General features: G+C 34.6%; 1 protein-coding gene across 2 annotated transcripts in view; it reads right to left on the reverse strand.

Annotated features, from left to right (window-relative positions):
• Positions 1–18,952, reverse strand: part of LOC138320380 (uncharacterized) — a 62,310-nt gene that overhangs the window by 38,076 nt on the left and 5,282 nt on the right. The window contains exons 2-20 of one of the 2 annotated variants that reach the window (XM_069263312.1): positions 15,842–15,973; positions 15,372–15,602; positions 14,970–15,044; positions 14,603–14,707; positions 13,449–13,592; positions 12,919–13,037; positions 11,586–11,631; positions 10,725–10,955; positions 9,386–9,460; positions 9,062–9,169; positions 8,414–8,560; positions 8,204–8,287; positions 7,914–8,008; positions 6,692–6,737; positions 5,958–6,188; positions 5,197–5,271; positions 3,245–3,367; positions 2,746–2,910; positions 164–247 (exon numbers count right to left, since the gene is read on the reverse strand). In XM_069263312.1, coding sequence (XP_069119413.1) covers positions 164–247; positions 2,746–2,910; positions 3,245–3,367; positions 5,197–5,271; positions 5,958–6,188; positions 6,692–6,737; positions 7,914–8,008; positions 8,204–8,287; positions 8,414–8,560; positions 9,062–9,169; positions 9,386–9,460; positions 10,725–10,955; positions 11,586–11,631; positions 12,919–13,037; positions 13,449–13,592; positions 14,603–14,707; positions 14,970–15,044; positions 15,372–15,602; positions 15,842–15,928 — 2,271 coding nt within the window. In that variant the 5' untranslated portion in view covers positions 15,929–15,973. Of the gene's footprint in view, positions 1–163; positions 248–2,745; positions 2,911–3,244; positions 3,368–5,196; positions 5,272–5,957; positions 6,189–6,691; positions 6,738–7,913; positions 8,009–8,203; positions 8,288–8,413; positions 8,561–9,061; positions 9,170–9,385; positions 9,461–10,724; positions 10,956–11,585; positions 11,632–12,318; positions 12,332–12,918; positions 13,038–13,448; positions 13,593–14,602; positions 14,708–14,969; positions 15,045–15,371; positions 15,603–15,841; positions 15,974–18,952 lie in introns of those variants that run through there. The other variant, XM_069263313.1, reaches the window with a different exon arrangement.

Here is an 18,952-nt window from a genome sequence, read left to right on the forward strand (position 1 = left end):
TATCTCTTGTTGTGTTATTTTAAACTATCATCTCAAGCTATGCATGATACAATACACAATACACCTTTGCTTCACTACCAAATACATTGATCATAATGTAATAATGCTAGAAGCCCTCTTTTATAAGGGGCGTGGTGATCCCAAGTACATATTATACCCTTACCTGAAGAACTACAGACAATGTTGTCAGAACAAATCCAGATATGTCATAGTTGTGTATGGAGTTCAAAACTTCTTTGGCACATCCCTGTTGTACAATTAAATAAGATAAAGTTAAGATTAAAAAAAAAAAAACAACAACCGAACCTTCCTTTCATTTTCTTTTCAAATCAATAAGTCGTTGTTCCGCAACTTAAAACAAACCAGACGTCATTGTATATGATCTGACGACCATTTCTTAATTGAATCTCAGTGATTGGCAATTCAATTTCAATTTTCAATTTCAACAATATCTTATTGATATTATGTACATCAATAGGATCGGTCATCAGGCTACGCCTATTTAAGTCCTCTCCAGATCATATTTTAAAGTATAAACATGAATTCATTCTGCAATTCATTAATACATATATTTATATATACAAATAAACTGAATTAGTTACAGTAAGGGATAATAATATTAATAATTACTATATAAAGGGGGATAACTCCAATTTAATTTTTAATAGAAAATGTTTCAGAACAAGTTTAGTTATTTGGAATTCATATTCCTAATGATTGTAGTTTTCGGATAGGGATAAGAATCATGCTCATTTATTGACAGACTAACATACATACACACCATGAGATATTATGCCAAAAAATCCCTGTGCTTATGCACACTGACCCATCCCAGTTCTATATCTATTTGATTAAATTCTCTAAGCATTGAGGGAATAAACCTGTTGGAGTATAATTCAGTTCTACAGAGGGGGGGGGATTAAACAGGCGATTATTCCTTAATGTGTAAGTGTTATTATTATTATCATTAAAGAATGTTTCAATCAAATATGTATGAGAGTCTGACAACAAAAGACCATTTTGTCTTCAGTTGAATATGAAAAAAACAATTGGTAGAAGATTGAATGCAAATTTTTATACAACTGGAGTTAACCAACAATTATGGTTCTAAGATATAATAGTTTGATTATTCAATTAGATAATTATTATAGTATAAAAGATTCTCAATATTCAATAAACAGTATTCAGTATCCATCCAGCCAGGATAGTTTAGAGTAAATTAGAAATAAATATTAACATATACAATAGTTTAATTGTTTAATTGCACTGCTAAATAGTATTTTGACTATCAAGTAATTAGATATGGGTCTTTGTTACTTGTTGTTTGCTTATAAATGCAGAGGGCTACGATACATGTACATAAAATACATGTTTATCAGAAATCAAATTTTTTAGTTAGGCGGATATATTCAATCACGCATTGTAAAATATCTATGTTAATATCATTATTGCAAAATTTACATCCATATAATAGTGTTTCAATGTTTAAATGATAATAATTATGTGGTAAACCTAAGTTCTGTATTCCATGTATAAGAACTGCTCTCTGTTCATAGAAGTGCCTATAGTCAAAGAAAAAGTTATATGAATTTTCTTTGGTATAATAATAGGAACAGACTGGAGATTCTCTTAAATGATCGTGATAAAGATATTCTCTTAGCATTGAGGGAATAAACCTGTTGGAGTATAATTCAGTTCTACGGAGGGGGATTAAACAGGCAATTATTCCTTAATGTGTAAGTATTATTATTATTATCATTAAAGAATGTTTCAATCAAATTAGTAAGATATCTAGGGGATTCATTATTTACAATTTTAAACATCAATATTGATTTATGGAGTTTTATCTGAATGCAAGTGAATCAAGTCCAACTTCAGCATAAAGTTTAATATGCGATGTTCCTCTTCTCAGGCCTGCGATTGGCAAGTAAGTCAAAGAGTACATTAAAATTTGCACATATTTCGGAAACAAACTAGTTCTTATAGAAATTATATTAGTTGGTTTTACTACAGTGTATGATATGCCAGAAAAGTCCACTGTAGTGAAATGTATTTGAAATGTTCAAACTCGCTTACTATTCGCAATTACACATAGTGGTCGATGTCTTGTATGCCGAACCCTGGTCTATGCCAGTGTAGTAAAGCATTTTTATTTAAAAATACCCAAAGCGCTCTTACAGTATTGTGTTTACCTTATTAGATGCATGTCCTTGTCTAAAGCTAATTTTATAAACTCTTCAGTGGTTATATATTGCATTTGTTTAACGTGCGTGACTTTGACTCGGGTATGAGTACAGCGTACATGTTTTACCTGATTATTGTATTGATCAAAGATTTGGAATTTCAAAGGTATCAATCAACAATATCATGAAATTTGTAAATATTTCTTGTTACATGTATATGTTTCGTAAGGAATGCAGAATAATACATTTATGACATATGTTGCTTCGTGGTTATGTAACAGAATTAGCCTCACTGAATTCTCCCTTATTTATCTACAATCGTCTTCCTAAGGCATTTTGAAGCCTTCTTTATTCATTAATTTTAGAACGGCGGTACATGTTATCAAATTGCCATGCCATTAAGCTGAAAATCGTTTCAATTATTCTCGCACACAAAATGTGCAACACTAAGAAAGCAGATATTTTGAGTTAACTTTACATTTGGGATATGAAGTTTATAAATCAAATTCTGATGAAAATACTAAATATACTTTAACGAGAGAATGGTTTTCGCCCATCGTACTTTAGAGTAGACTGTATCCTTAAACGACGACATTGCTCTGTTGGTGTACCACCGTACAGTATCACTTGCGATGTGACAGGTCCTTGGGTATGTAGAGTATATGTAGGTGGTAGTCCAGGCGACGGAATTAAAGTCGTTGATCGAATCAACACCACAACAGTCCCCCTGTAAAGAAAACACTAGGTTTACATTATTGTACAAGAGTATTTTCATAAAATAATCCTACTGGATGAAGATGCTGTTCTTGGTATTACGGGGAGGAAAATAATAGACAATAAATAGGGAATTATTGCAAACATAGACCTGAATCGTTTTTTACGATTTGCTGGTTGGCGAACATCATTTTGAATGAATTGAATATATGGCTCTTAATTTTGAGTTCATTTTTAAGAAAAACTTTTAAACTTTGTTTTTGATTGTGTTATTTTTTCGGGTGCTTATCACTTTGAAAATCTCATCAAAATTTGAAATGCTCTAAACTACATATATGTACACTTGCCTCGAAAAACAGGAAGTTGAATCCCAGATTAGCAGTACCATAATAATCTGCATTGTCTGAACTATCTGTCCTGTAATAGTTGAGTAGCACGGACCTCATTCCAGGTACTAGATTCCAATCAAGCTGAAACATACAATGCATCACGTTTTGTATATATATATATATATATATATATATATATATATATATATATATATATATATATATAAATAAATAAATAAAAGTCAACGACTTTCCTCTTGTACTTTCACCATTTCATGAAATGGTGAATGTACAAGAGGAAAGTCGTTGACTTTTATTTTTTAAATATTCAACTCTACATGGACACGTACTTTTTTCTTGATATATATATATATATATATATATATATATATATATACATGTATGCCATTTTCAATACCAAACAAAAATATTGTTTGATAAAATTTATGAACAAAATAAACAAAAGTACGCACATTTTTCTCAACCCTCCCATTAGGAGAGGAGCTGGTTGGGTATTTAATATTTTTATGTTTGGTATATATAAAACATATTGTTTTTGTCTGTTGTGTCAGGGATGGTACTTTTTATTTTTGGTATATATAAAACATATTATTTTTGACTGTTGTGTCAGGGATGGTACTTTTTATTTTTGGTATATATAAAACATATTGTTTTTGTCTGTTGTGTCAGGGATGGTACTTTTTATGTTTGGTATATATAAAACATATTGTTTTTGTCTGTTGTGTCAGGGATGGTACTTTTTATGTTTGGTATATATAAAACATATTGTTTTTGTCTGTTGTGTAAGGGATGGTACTTTTTATTTTTGGTATATATAAAACATATTGTTTTTGTCTGTTGTGTCAGGGATGGTACTTTTTATTTTTGGTATATATAAAACATATTGTTTTTGTCTGTTGTGTAAGGGATGGTACTTTTTATGTTTGGTATATATAAAACATATTGTTTTTGTCTGTTGTGTCAGGGATGGTACTTTGTATGTTTGGTATATATAAAACATATTGTTTTTGTCTGTTGTGTCAGGGATGGTACTTTTTATTTTTGGTAAAGTAATAGTGCAGAATGCAATACAAGATGGCAGATCCCACGTAAAATATTGGTGCAGAGTTCAATACAAGATAGTACATCCCAGGAAAAGTGTTGGTGCAGAATGCAATACAAAATGGTAAATCCCAGGAAAATTAAATGAATATCAAGTTATTGATATGTTATTAAGACAATGATAGTATAATGTATCCAACATCACAACTTAAGACAGTTTGCTGATTCTGCCTTAATCAATTCTGACTTATGTGCAAGATAATGTTTCACCTTATTTGTCTCTTATATACAGGAAGGAAGTATGGGGGTCTAGCTACCATAGTAAGTGAATCCCATCCATTCGTAACATTTGTGTCCGGTTATATATGGTCAGTTTCAGAGTGATAAATACTTTGAGTGACAACTTTGATTAAAAAAACTGGTAATAGCAAATCATCACAGAATTATTTTAACTGACCAATGGGAAATCATGAAAATAATGGAACTATCAGCTGTCTGATGTTAAGACATCAGTATCTCTTGTTTGTAATTCCGGCGACAGCAGGCAAATCAAGCTTTAAAACTGATTTAACCTTGACAGTGACATTAATTCCTGTACAACACATTTAAATCTCATTATACAAAGCTCGTTTTGTGGTTCTGGGGTCTCTATGTGTGCTTTACAGGGCTTCGTCATACAACGTGTGAACAAGGCATTACAGGGATTGTACTCAAAACCCAGTTAACAGTAATCAATCGAGATCGCAAATGAATTATTTTCTCTTAGCTTTTAATTCTATGAATGCAATTAAATAGTATTATTTTCTTACAAGAGGATGTAACAAGATATTTAGATTACTTGTTGTGTTGAAAAGGAAAAGACAGTTGATCCTAGTGGAAATCATAGTAGGAGTACAACAAAAACATACCTCAACTCTCACATTAATCCAAGCACAAATAGCAAGAATTGTGCCGACAATAGATACACAGAGGCCGCTCAAAGTCTACAAAATCAAAATATCTGATTAGGATATAGATATATTGTATCTGAACTACTGTGAGATATATTACGTAGTACAGAAACAATCCATTTAAAAAATCATTGATTGCAAGGCATACATGTGAATCAAGGATGTACTGCTGACATATACTGATGGCTTGATTTTGTATGTAATGCCATTATAATTCAACCAGTGAAATATTAATATGTGACGTTTTGGTGACATTTCCATTTTGTCTAATGATGATTGTATATAGTACTAGCCATGGAAACGTCATTATTGATTGTATAACAGATATGATTACATAAAACCATACTTTTAACTATAAAAAGGTTAGTGTGGTCGAAATAACACTATTGAGCTATAACAAAAAAATATCGTCTAAGTAAGCAAGGCACATACATTATGTATCAAATATAATGGCAACCATTGTTTGCTGTCTTCAAGTCTGACACTCTAAGAAATTTGCAACATTGATACAACAATTGCTACGTAGACATTACGATGGTTAATAAACACAATCGTTACCCTCTAGAATAAAGGTAACGAAATGCAATGTTTGTATTTGCTTCCGCTGGAAACTGATACTTATGAGTAATGCAAAACAGAACATACGACTGCGAAACCGATCACACTTGAGTATGAGATTGGATGTGAATGTCAAGGACAACATATACATACAAACTTACCACTATGTAAAACGCTGGCATACCCGTAACTAAAGACAGACAGGCGGTACCGAACAATAGCAAAGTCACACTGCCAATAGTTATCATACAATAAGTCAGACCAAGCATCCAGAAGTTCAGGTTACTGCCGCTTATATAAACATAGGAGAATAATCCTTGAATATCCTTGTGTCCGAATACGTTATCGAATCTGAGAATAGCCCCAGTCAACAGGATACCCAGGGAAATCAACTGTGCAATTATAAAAAAATAGTAAATATGTTTTTATGTAAAAGTCATCGTGAGTAATAGACTAAGGAACATTAATAAATGTTATATAAAAGGCATCGATACCTTTGAATGAAACATTTAAAAATCCCAACAAAACACTACATAAAAAAGTGCGTTACCAACAAGAGAACATTTTTGAAACTTACAATGGTTTTTGAATATTTCAAAACACATATTCCTACACATCAAATACATGTTAGTCTGGTAATAAAATTCAACTCATCAAACTATTTCGTTTGAAATTGAGTGAAACTATAATGCAATGAATAAGAAACAAGAAAGGGCTGGCATACATATCCTTTGTCGCTGTAACGTTAGTCGTCACAGTCACATTAGTATCATTACAGAATACTCTTTGTAGATATATGTTTAGATCCTAGAGCAAATATGGTATATTTCATTATTATGGTGATTCACATCAAGTGGATGTATTATTTACATACCGACATTCAATAATGACTCACCAATGCCGTTACTATGACAGCCAAGAGCAACGTCTGAATCTTCTTACTGCAATACAACAACTTCTAAGTCGATCACGTAAATGGTAGTGAATCACATGTTCATTGGGTAAGTATGTTTCGTAATTAATTAGCAACAATAAAATCATTTAAAAAGTTATTAAAGCATTGAACGTCTTTCAGTTGGCATTCATAGCCACTATGAATGACAACTGGACAGAGGCAATTTCCATGAAGCGCTAGCCCTTCATGTTGAAGTTGCCTCTGTTCAGTTGGCATTCATATTTTCTATGAATGACAACTTAAAGACGTTCAATGATTATGTTTAAATTTGGTTACAATTTTATGATGAAATCCCAAGGAATTTCGCATCTATAATGAATTAATCATTCGTTATCGTCATGGATGGAACAGCCATTTGCCCAGCCCTCTTCCGTGATCGATGTCACGACAATTATGACTCAATGATAATGACAAAATAAGCGCTTGAAATTCATTTTCTATAGGACTACCAACTGCGCTTGGAAAGTTTACATAATGGGACTGCAGTGATAATGAAAATATAATTGTTTGAGTATTATATAAGTACTCATGTACTTTGACAATGCAAGAACGATGCATATGTTAGTTTTGGCGAGAAATCAAGACCATAATCAACCTATTGCAATTTATTATATTTTTCGCGGTGAAATACAAGGTTTTACAGTGAACAAAACCCCATAAAACGATATAATTCACTCCAGTGAAAATATCAATTTTGATATTTCTACTCCCTTTTGACTAATAGCAATGCAGCATTGACAGTGAAAATATTATTTTGATTGCTACGTCATTAGTTTATGCGCGAAAATGACGTCATATTTGTATGGAATATATGAAGTTATGCTCACACACATAGACGTCATAATCGCAAGTGCAAATAACTCTGTAAAATACAATGGCGGAATAACTGTTGGCTGAATTAGTAGTGATGGTCTTTAGTAAAAAATGAGAGCGAAAAGAAATGTAATAGATATAATATTCCTTGTTTCTTGGTGAATACCAGTAATATTTCATCTCCAGATGGTGGAAACGTTGATGTTTATCCCCTCACTCGATGAAATATTACTGGTATTCATGCAGAAACAAGGAATATCCTCTATTTAACTATTTGATGCGTCATACAAATACGCAGTATAGATATAATAAAGGCTTATTTTATTATTTCTGAATAGTAAAGACCAACCTTCGCAGTCCACGAAGCTTCACAGACAATGGTATCCAGGGACCGATCTCGCCTGTCTGATTGTCCTTGGTGATGAGGTATAATACTGTATAGAACTGAAGAGGCACAAACATTACAACTAATACAACATTTATTTCTCTTATAAGAGGATTTGTTTCATATGGGTATTGACTGGAACCAAATATCGCAGGAAAAATGAAATAGATAAGAATGAAAGAAAATATGATTGCGCCATCGAGTACCCCTATTTCCCTCTTAAAGTTATTTTATGTTCCTGTCTTGATGATTACCTTAGATAAGACGGCAACCCCAAACAGGACAGTTACAGCTAACTGGTACTTGTAAATCTCATCAGAGATTTTCTCTTCGCAAAACTGAAACAAGAAATATCAATTTTAAATATTGGTGAAATTGTGAATAATTCCATCCAAGTGATTAATGACTATCTGTGTAGTGTTATGTATTCTATAAGGCATTTCGATCTATATTTTTGTACTCACATCTTGGTTGACTCCGGTTGTGACGGTGACACCGACATAGAGTAAGTTGGAGTTGATCGGCGTCCTTTCAAACATACATTCTTCTGGTATACCAGCAGATACCGGGGAACTGCGATAGTCTAACCCCTTAACTTTGCAACATCTAAACTGCGGTGGAATAGATGGAAGAGATCATGGAAAATCCAGGTATATCAAACAGAATAAACGTATCATTTTTAGAGCAAATAACCGACAACATGCAGTATTCATCTAAAACAGGCGATATATTCAAACAATACTTTTTGTATTTATTTCGTAACAGAGTGTTACCGTTCACGTCATTTAATGTCAGCTATGCGTGTGTGTAAGTTTATTTATTCAAGGAAATCTTTGTTGTATTGAAGACTAAATATGTTGATGTTTTAATGTAAGGGATAATAAAACGCCAGAAAAAGTAATATGCATGGACAAGACTGTGTGTAAAGAATTATATAGAATATGTCGCTGTGATGAAATGATTCTGTCTTGCCCGGCTATATCTTTTTTTATCACTATGGACCTATACAGACAGAAGAATAACAAACAATAGAAGAATACATGTAAATGCGAAACGTATTACTAAAGGTTTTGAAATTACCATGGAAACAGAAAATTATGACCACGACTTACTGTGATAAACAGCGCCTTCCAGGACTGGGTGTAATAGTCGTTGTAGTCAAACTGACTGTCGTATCCCACAAATTCTTTATAAAGCTGGAACTCTATCAGATGTCGGACCTATATTTAGAACATTTGTTGTATTATCCAAACTCGTTTTCTCATCAGAAATTAGAAATGTGTAAACATTGACAAGATTCACACCGCTATAACTTCTTATGAATAATTAATTGTTTTATATTGATATTGATGGCTTTATTACTTTTGTGGATATTTACGTGGCGTTGTTTTTATCATGTGGTGATGTGTTCTATATAATCGGTTAGATTCGCTTACCCCATAAAGCATTACAGACCAGAAGGCCACCATTGTGATGAGAATCACCATCATGAGAATCTGTAGTACTCGAGCCTACAATACAAGTTACAGCATTTACAATGATTCACTACTGTAAACAAATAAAGTTTGCAGGCAGGAAGAAATCCTCAAAATAAAATCCTCAAAATACATCGACGCAAAAATCATAAGTGAAACCTAAAGACTTTAAATTGTGAAATTAAATTGCCACAAATGCAGTTTGGCATTAAAACGCATAATTAGTTCGCGCGAAAATAAGCTGGTTTACATAATGTTTCGCATAAAATGTTAGAGTATTTTAAGGAAAGAAATATCCAACACATTGCCTTATTTGATGTCGAATGTATACGGAACGTATATGTAAATATCCAACACATTGCCTTATTTGATGTCGAATGTTTACGGAACGTATATGTAAATATCCAACACATTGCCTTATTTGATGTCGAATGTTTACGGAACGTATATGTAAATATCCAACATTGCCTTATTTGATGTCGAATGTTACGAACGTATATGTAAATATAAACATTGCCTTATTTGATGTCGAATGTTTACGGAACGTATATGTAAATATCCAACACATTGCCTTATTTGATGTCGAATGTATACGAACGTATATGTAAATATCCAACACATTGCCTTATTTTATGTCGAATGTTTACGGAACGTATATGTAAATATCCAACACATTGCCTTATTTGATGTCGAATGTTTACGGAACGTATATGTAAATATCCAACACATTGCCTTATTTGATGTCGAATGTACGAACGTATATGTAAATATCCAACCATTGCTTATTATGTGTGTTACGGAACGTATATATGTAAATATCCAACACATTGCCTTATTTGATGTCGAATGTTTACGGAACGTATATGTAAATATCCAACACATTGCCTTATTTGATGTCGAATGTATACGAACGTATATGTAAATATCCAACACATTGCCTTATTTGATGTCGAATGTTACGGAACGTATAGTAAATATCAACACATTGTGATGCGATGTATACGAACGTATATGTAAATATCCAACACATTGCCTTATTTGATGTCGAATGTATACGGAACGTATATGTAAATATCCAACACATTGCCTTATTTGATGTCGAATGTTTACGGAACGTATATGTAAATATCCAACACATTGCCTTATTTGATGTCGAATGTATACGGAACGTATATGTAAATATCCAACACATTGCCTTATTTGATGTCGAAAGTTTACGGAACGTATATGTAAATATCCAACACATTGCCTTATTTGATGTCGAATGTATACAGAACGTATATGTAAATACCCTACTTACGATTATAATTTTGGGCTTGGATTTGAAACAAAGGAGATTATGTCCAAGGCAGCTGGCTCCTGTGTTGAAGGTTCCAACTATCACCATAGTTACACCAAGCCCTAGCATCAGGTCGGGGAGGTAAATATTGTAGAATCGCAGATTTCCGAATAGTGGACTAAGGAAGCTGTTGGACACGAAGTCACTCTGGAGTGCTACGGCTCCGGCCACGATCAAACAGAGGCCAGCTATCTATAACAGAATATTTATCTGGAATTATGGGATTCAAATGCAGTTTTTTGTTCTTCATGCTGTTGCATTCAACATATGTTGATTGTATTGCACATTTTTTCATAAAACATGGATTACGTATACAGAAATATTAATGGCATGTTTCTGACAACTAATCACAACTTATCATCATGTGAATGGCCGTAACTACATGACCTGTCGTGCTAATGTACTGAATAAAATAAAATGTAGTTTTCTGTCTTACTGAATAACTATACTTAAATCCTTTCTGTAATTTTCACCATTCAGCAAACTTTGTCCCTGGATATTATAACGCCATGAATGTCTAATGATGCTGTATATTGGTAGTTTTAAGTGAAATATCAATACCACAAAATGATATTATGGTGCAAACAAATAAAGCAGGATTAGCATACAATGATATCAGGATAAAAGTTAATAAGATACTATCAAGTTACTTGTATATAAATCACGTGATGAAATTATTATATCATATAACCAGTTTGAACGTGATAGCTATTCTAATATATACAAATGACTTACAATGTACATAATTGTGAAAATAATAGCATGACCGACGATTAAAGTCATATATCTTATACTGTATTATTTATGGAAATCATAACTTACTGTGTCCATGAATGTAACTATTGTAAAGATGACTTTGCCTTTGCTCCTGAAACAAAATATCAAATAACAGTGAATGTGTAAACCACAGAACACATAAGGGTATGTGTTATAATGACACCCATATCTTTATTTTTATGAATTACGATTGAATCAACAGTATACGTAGACAAGGATTCCACGGAAGTGGATGTGTCACCTGCACAGCATCACAAAAAATAGTTATTTACGGCTGAAAATATTGTTAATAATTAGGTGAAATTATCAAGCCCCGTAACTCTTGCAAATATTGATGGATTTTGACCAGTGTCGAACCCATCTAAAATCTCTAGTTATCGAGCGGAAACCATGGATTTATCTCTTTTCACGATTTTAAAGTCCCGTAACTCTTGCAAATATTGACAGATTTTTGGCCATTATCAAGCTCATTTGAGATATCATTGTTATAAAGCAATATACCTAATTTGGTTGAAAACAGACAATAAATACTTAAGTTATCGCACGAAAACCGTTTCCCGGACGCCGCCACCGACACCGGCGACGCTCACGCTAACGCCGACAAAGTGATACGTAAGTGTCGGCCTTGCGTTCCAGGCTGCACAAAAAACAACGACTATTTGTTAATGATATGAAAGTTGATTGTCAGTAATATTACCATTGCACTCACGTTTTCCATGACCTACACACAAACGCATCGAATTGTTTATATACAAACAAAAACACCCTCTGTACACACGTTTTCCATGATCTGTACAAACTAATCGTTTTCCATGATCTGTACAAACTAATCGCCCTTTTCATGATCTGTACACAAACGCGCTGAATTGTCTATATACAAACTAAACGCCCTTTGTACTCTTGTTTTCCATGATCTGTACACAAACGGACTGTATTGTCTATATACAAACTAAACGCCCTTTGTACTCACGTTTTCCATGATCTGTACACAGACGGACTGTATTGTCTATATACAAACTAAACGCCCTTTGTACTCACGTTTTCCATGATCTGTACACAGACGGACTGTATTGTCTATATACAAACTTAACGCCCTTTGTACTCACGTTTTCCATGATCTGTACACAAACGAACTGTATTGTCTATATACAAACTAAACGCCCTTTGTACTCACGGTTTCCATGATCTGTGCACAAACGGACTGTATTGTCTATATACAAACTAAACGCCCTTTGTACTCACGTTTTCCATGATCTGTACACAAACGGACTGTATTGTCTATATACAAACTAAACGCCCTTTGTACTCACGGTTTCCATGATCTGTACACAAACGGACTGCATTGTCTATATACAAACTTAACGCCCTTTGTACTCACGTTTTCCATGATCTGTACACAAACGCGCTGAATTGTCTATACATGCTTGACGCACACATCTTTTTACGTTTATGGCTGAGACGTTGATACGACAACTCCGAAATTACTAGACCAACAATCTGTGAAATAAAGAAAATAATTTTTTATGAAAACAACGACCAAATACATCCCAACTTAATGTAGTCGTTTATTTTAGATGGTAGTCTGAGTATTGGGTTTGCCTGCAAGTGGGCTTACTTTTTCTATTTTTTTTTTGTACCAGAAACATAACCGTTTGAAAAACGCAACAATGTGTATCTCCATCTAGTGGTGACTCTATCATTATTATTAATCTCCTCTGTCGCGTCATAGAGACATCAATTCCTTATTCATCAATTTTTAGACGGAATTAGTAGTATTGCATATCTTTATTTGGAAGGAAATTAAATTTTTTCTTTATACGAATATTTGCTATCTAAAAATGATCATTTTGTGATGATACAAGATGTTATTCAATAAAACAAGTTGAAGTGTCTTAGTGTATTACTTACATCGAGTATGATACTGCAGATGAGCAGTAAGAACAGCGTCCACGCGTAGCCTGACATGGGAGTATAGTACTTGTTCCAACATCCTACAGTGTAAGGAATACCAGGGCAGTAGTTACTTGATCCTGATACACCGCAACACTCCAACTGTTATCATACAATGGTATGTGCCGTCATTTCATATTGACAAACCAAAAAGAGCTTTCAATATGTTACTCCCCACCACAAGGTACCAACATGTTGGACATTTTTTTTTTAACTTTGCGAAGACAAATAAGAACTTGTCTAAGAATGTTGTCAGTATGGTAAACGATAAATGGTTTTCCAATACATTTCCACTTTAAGTCAAAATATGAGAGTTAATTCTATCAGACCTGTGTTTCACCACGCACCAAATGTTGATGAGGACTTTTAACATTAAACAACACATTCGTGCAGAATTGCTAATTTTTCACTCTGATACAGCTTTTCCGAAATTTCAAAAATATAACACGGGAGTTTATTCGCTGTGTATATAAGAGGTGTAGAGTCAGTATGGAGGTAGACAGAATGTGAAAACATTTTTAAACATTAAAAATATTAAAAAACATTTGTCTATCGTAGCGGGAAATATTTGTCCTCCAAAAATATACAAAGTTATCGTTCTTGCTAAGTAAGTGCGTTTGTCGATACTATCGAGTTTTTTGTCTGTTATTTTCAATCAATTAAAAAGAATCATTATTACTTCCATCTGCTGATGGTAAAGCAGGTGGAATCTCACTGTCAAAATCGTTTCGAGAACTAAAGGTAGGCTTTGCATGAGTTCCCGGGTTTTGTATATATAACTTCACTTGTTCTCAAACAATCCCCTATTACCTTTAGGATGACGTAGAGAGATTTATCATCTTCTAATTTTATTAACCAATGTAATGGTTTATTTGAGAAAACCCCGTCATTTAAATAAAATTTGGAAGTTTCATCTTTGAGAACGAAAATCGAAAACATTTAAGATAGAAATGTCAAATCATAATTAACATCAATAAAAAAATTGTAGCATCTTGTTCCCAACATGCTTAGCGCAACAGCCAAGAATGATAACTCAATACAGTTTCATTCCACGGTAAGTATCAATATTTCCCGATATGTTTTCCTTAAGTTTTTGACTACGTCGTACTTACATTCATAAACATGGCGTTCCAGGCTGTTTTGAGATCTGTGTTTATCCAAGCCTCGCTGTAGTATTGGTAACTGTTGATAAAACTACTCTCGACCCAGGTAGTCAACTGTAAACAACACTCACCAAATGACAATAACGTTATTTAGTATCACACTATAGTATATAATAACGTCGTATAATGATTATACACGCTGATTATTCTGCTGAGGAAATTAATTTTATAAAGTTGTACTTACAATTCTTGTTTTGTATCTATAAAATGACATTAAATACACCAAAATACAACTATGATGCTGCAGACACCAGCTTTTATTTTGATTAACATACTAATATTCCTATAATTCCAGCAGGTAGGTTGCGAGCCTTACCCCATTCAGTAATAAAGAGATAAGCACTAGAAGACCGATGTCCAGTAGCAAAACCAGGATCAGAAAGCCGGTATACTGCAACATAGAAAGGGTTAGTAATAGTTATTGTACCTAAACAATTAAAAAAATCAATTCTTAACACAGAGCAATTCAAATTTTAATAAAACTTTTATAATACAAATTACCGCTTATATGGAAGGTAAAAAGTTTGCAATGGAGACAGAAAGAAATATATATATATAAATCGTTTAATGGACTTTCCACTTATATTTCATACATTTAAGTTCTCTCTACATGTATGCTTTCAGCTTTCACTGCCAGATGTGACTGATAATTGATATTATAAAATCGCTGGGAGGATTCCCCATCACGAATGGCAGAATGCTTACTAAACAAACTTACCAGTAACAAAAGTAGTTTGTTTCTGCACAAAATTCCCAACAGCCCGATGAAGCCGAAGATGGTATTTAGGGGCAACATGATGAATAGAGTATAGGCCGTGCCCTCTGTTAGGTCCCCGAGTGGAAGTCCATGGACGTAGAATTGGTTTAATACCATCCTCTGATGGAGGTTCAGCACACCTTCACGTCCGATCATTAGGGAGACGATCACCACATATGTCACACCTAAACCCTGGAGTGTTTACATGGTATACAATATAATACTATTCCTATCTATAGTAATAATAAATATATGTAAAACTCATACTTGGGTTACTCGTAAATGTGATGCAACACAATTTCTTAAAAAACCCAGCTGAAATCAGATCTAACCCTTAATTAAAGGATAGTTAGTACCGTATACAATAACATTTTAGTTTACTAGTTTTAAGTTAAGTTTTCTCATGTTTATATTTTGACTTAAAAACATACCTTTGATAAAGTTGTGCATACCAACAGGGCATGGGCCAGTCTGGTAAATCTGCCCTTCGTAGAGGGGTTGATATTTACTATCGTCATGATATGGATCGAAAATACTTCATTCGAATAGCTTCATGAAGTTAACTGCAAAGGTTAGTTTTGTATTTTTAATTTATTCCAACACAAATGCCATATTCATTTTAACCTTTACATCTATATGGTGACATAAGTATACAGTTACTATATAGCGGTATACGATGAGGAGTGTCTGTAGAATATTTGTTATAAATTAAAAGAATCAGTAAAATTTTATAAAGTGAAATAAGTATACCACTATTTAAACGTTGTCTTAATAGAATATATTGAACACGACAATCCAGCTTTCAATTGACGGAAATGATATGATTATACCAGTCTACTTGCGGTGACTACCCACAATACGTATTAGCTACATGTTGTAGGCAAAATTGACAAGATTATATCTAAAACATGATGGATCAATACAAAAATAGGTCACTGTGATCTACGTTTAGACTATGATTTTCATAGTTTTCAATGTATTTCATTATGTACGACGGTAACGCATAATGATAAAATATATCAAATAAAATACATGTAATCAAGTTCCCTTTACATTGTAAATAGGGATGTATATTGGGGAATCTTTCACATTCCATCTCATTAACTCATCGTCAACCGGACCAGAATTTGATATGTCATCCAGATACTTACCGTCCTGTGATGAATGTCATCAAGAAACTTACCGTCCTGTGGTGAATGTCATCCAGATACTTACCGTCCTGTGGTGAATGTCATCCAGATACTTACCGTCCTGTGGTGAATGTCATCCAGATACTTACCGTCCTGTGGTGAATGTCATCCAGATACTTACCGTCCTGTGGTGAATGTCATCCAGATACTTACCGTCCTGTGGTGAATGTCATCAAGAAACTTACCGTCCTGTGGTGAATGTCATCAAGAAACTTACCGTCCTGTGGTGAATGTCATCCAGATACTTACCGTCCTGTGGTGAATGTCATCAAGATACTTACCGTCCTGTGGTGAATGTCATCAAGATACTTACCGTCCTGTGGTGAATGTCATCAAGATACTTACCGTCCTGTGGTGAATGTCATTCAGATACTTACCGTCCTGTGGTGAATGTCATCCAGATACTTACCGTCCTGTGGTGAATGTCATTCAGATACTTACCGTCCTGTGGTGAATGTCATTCAGATACTTACCGTCCTGTGGTGAATGTCATCAAGATACTTACCGTCCTGTGGTGAATGTCATCAAGATACTTACCGTCCTGTGGTAAATGTCATTCAAATACTTACCGTCCTGTGGTGAATGTCATCCAGATACTTACCGTCCTGTGGTGAATGTCATCCAGATACTTACCGTCCTGTGGTGAATGTCATCCAGATACTTACCGTCCTGTGGTGAATGTCATCAAATACTTACCGTCCTGTGGTGAATGTCATCCAGATACTTACCGTCCTGTGGTGAATGTCATCAGATACTTACCGTCCTGTGGTGAATGTCATCCAGATACTTACCGTCCTGTGGTGAATGTCATCAAGGTACTTACCGTCCTGTGGTGAATGTCATCAAGATACTTACCGTCCTGTGGTGAATGTCATCAAGATACTTACCGTCCTGTGGTGAATGTCATTCAGAGTACTTACCGTCCTGTGGTGAATGTCATCAGATACTTACCGTCCTGTGGTGAATGTCATTCAGATACTTACCGTCCTGTGGTGAATGTCATCAAGATACTTACCGTCCTGTGGTGAATGTCATTCAGATACTTACCGTCCTGTGGTGAATGTCATTCAGATACTTACCGTCCTGTGGTAAATGTCATCAAGATACTTACCGTCCTGTGGTGAATGTCATCAAGATACTTACCGTCCTGTGGTGAATGTCATCAAGATACTTACCGTCCTGTGGTGAATGTCATCAGATACTTACCGTCCTGTGGTGAATGTCATCAATACTTACCGTCTGTGGTGAATGTCATCAGATACTTACCGTCCTGTGGTGAATGTCATCCAGATACTTACCGTCCTGTGGTGAATGTCATTCAGATACTTACCGTCCTGTGGTGATGAATGTCATCAGATACTTACCGTCCTGTGGTGAATGTCATCAGATACTTACCGTCCTGTGGTGAATGTCATCAGATACTTACCGTCCTGTGGTGAATGTCATCAGATACTTACCGTCCTGTGGTGAAATGTCATCAGATACTTACCGTCCTGTGGTGAATGTCATCATCAGATACTTACCGTCCTGTGGTGAATGTCATCAGATACTTACCGTCCTGTGGTGAATGTCATTCAGATACTTACCGTCCTGTGGTGAATGTCATTCAGATACTTACCGTCCTGTGGTAAATGTCATTCAAGATACTTACCGTCCTGTGGTGAATGTCATCCAGATACTTACCGTCCTGTGGTGAATGTCATCAAGATACTTACCGTCCTGTGGTGAATGTCATTCAGATACTTACCGTCCTGTGGTGAATGTCATTCAGATACTTACCGTCCTGTGGTGAATGTCATCCAGATACTTACCGTCCTGTGGTGAATGTCATTCAGATACTTACCGTCCTGTGGTGAATGTCATCAAGATACTTACCGTCCTGTGGTGAATGTCATCAAGATACTTACCGTCCTGTGGTGAATGTCATCAAGATACTTACCGTCCTGTGGTGAATGTCATCAAGATACTTACCGTCCTGTGGTGAATGTCATCAAGATACTTACCGTCCTGTGGTGAATGTCATTCAAGATACTTACCGTCCTGTGGTGAATGTCATTCAGATACTTACCGTCCGTGTGGTGAATGTCATCAAGATACTTACCGTCCTGTGGTGAATGTCATCAAGATACTTACCGTCCTGTGGTGAATGTCATCAGATACTTACCGTCCTGTGGTGAATGTCATCAAGATACTTACCGTCCTGTGGTGAATGTCATCAAGATACTTACCGTCCTGTGGTGAATGTCATCAAGATACTTACCGTCCTGTGGTGAATGTCATCAAGATACTTACCGTCCTGTGGTGAATGTCATCAAGATACTTACCGTCCTGTGGTGAATGTCATTCAGATAC

The sequence above is a fragment of the Argopecten irradians genome, chromosome 4 (genome assembly GCF_041381155.1).
Source record: "Argopecten irradians isolate NY chromosome 4, Ai_NY, whole genome shotgun sequence".
Lineage (NCBI taxonomy): Eukaryota > Metazoa > Mollusca > Bivalvia > Pectinida > Pectinidae > Argopecten > Argopecten irradians.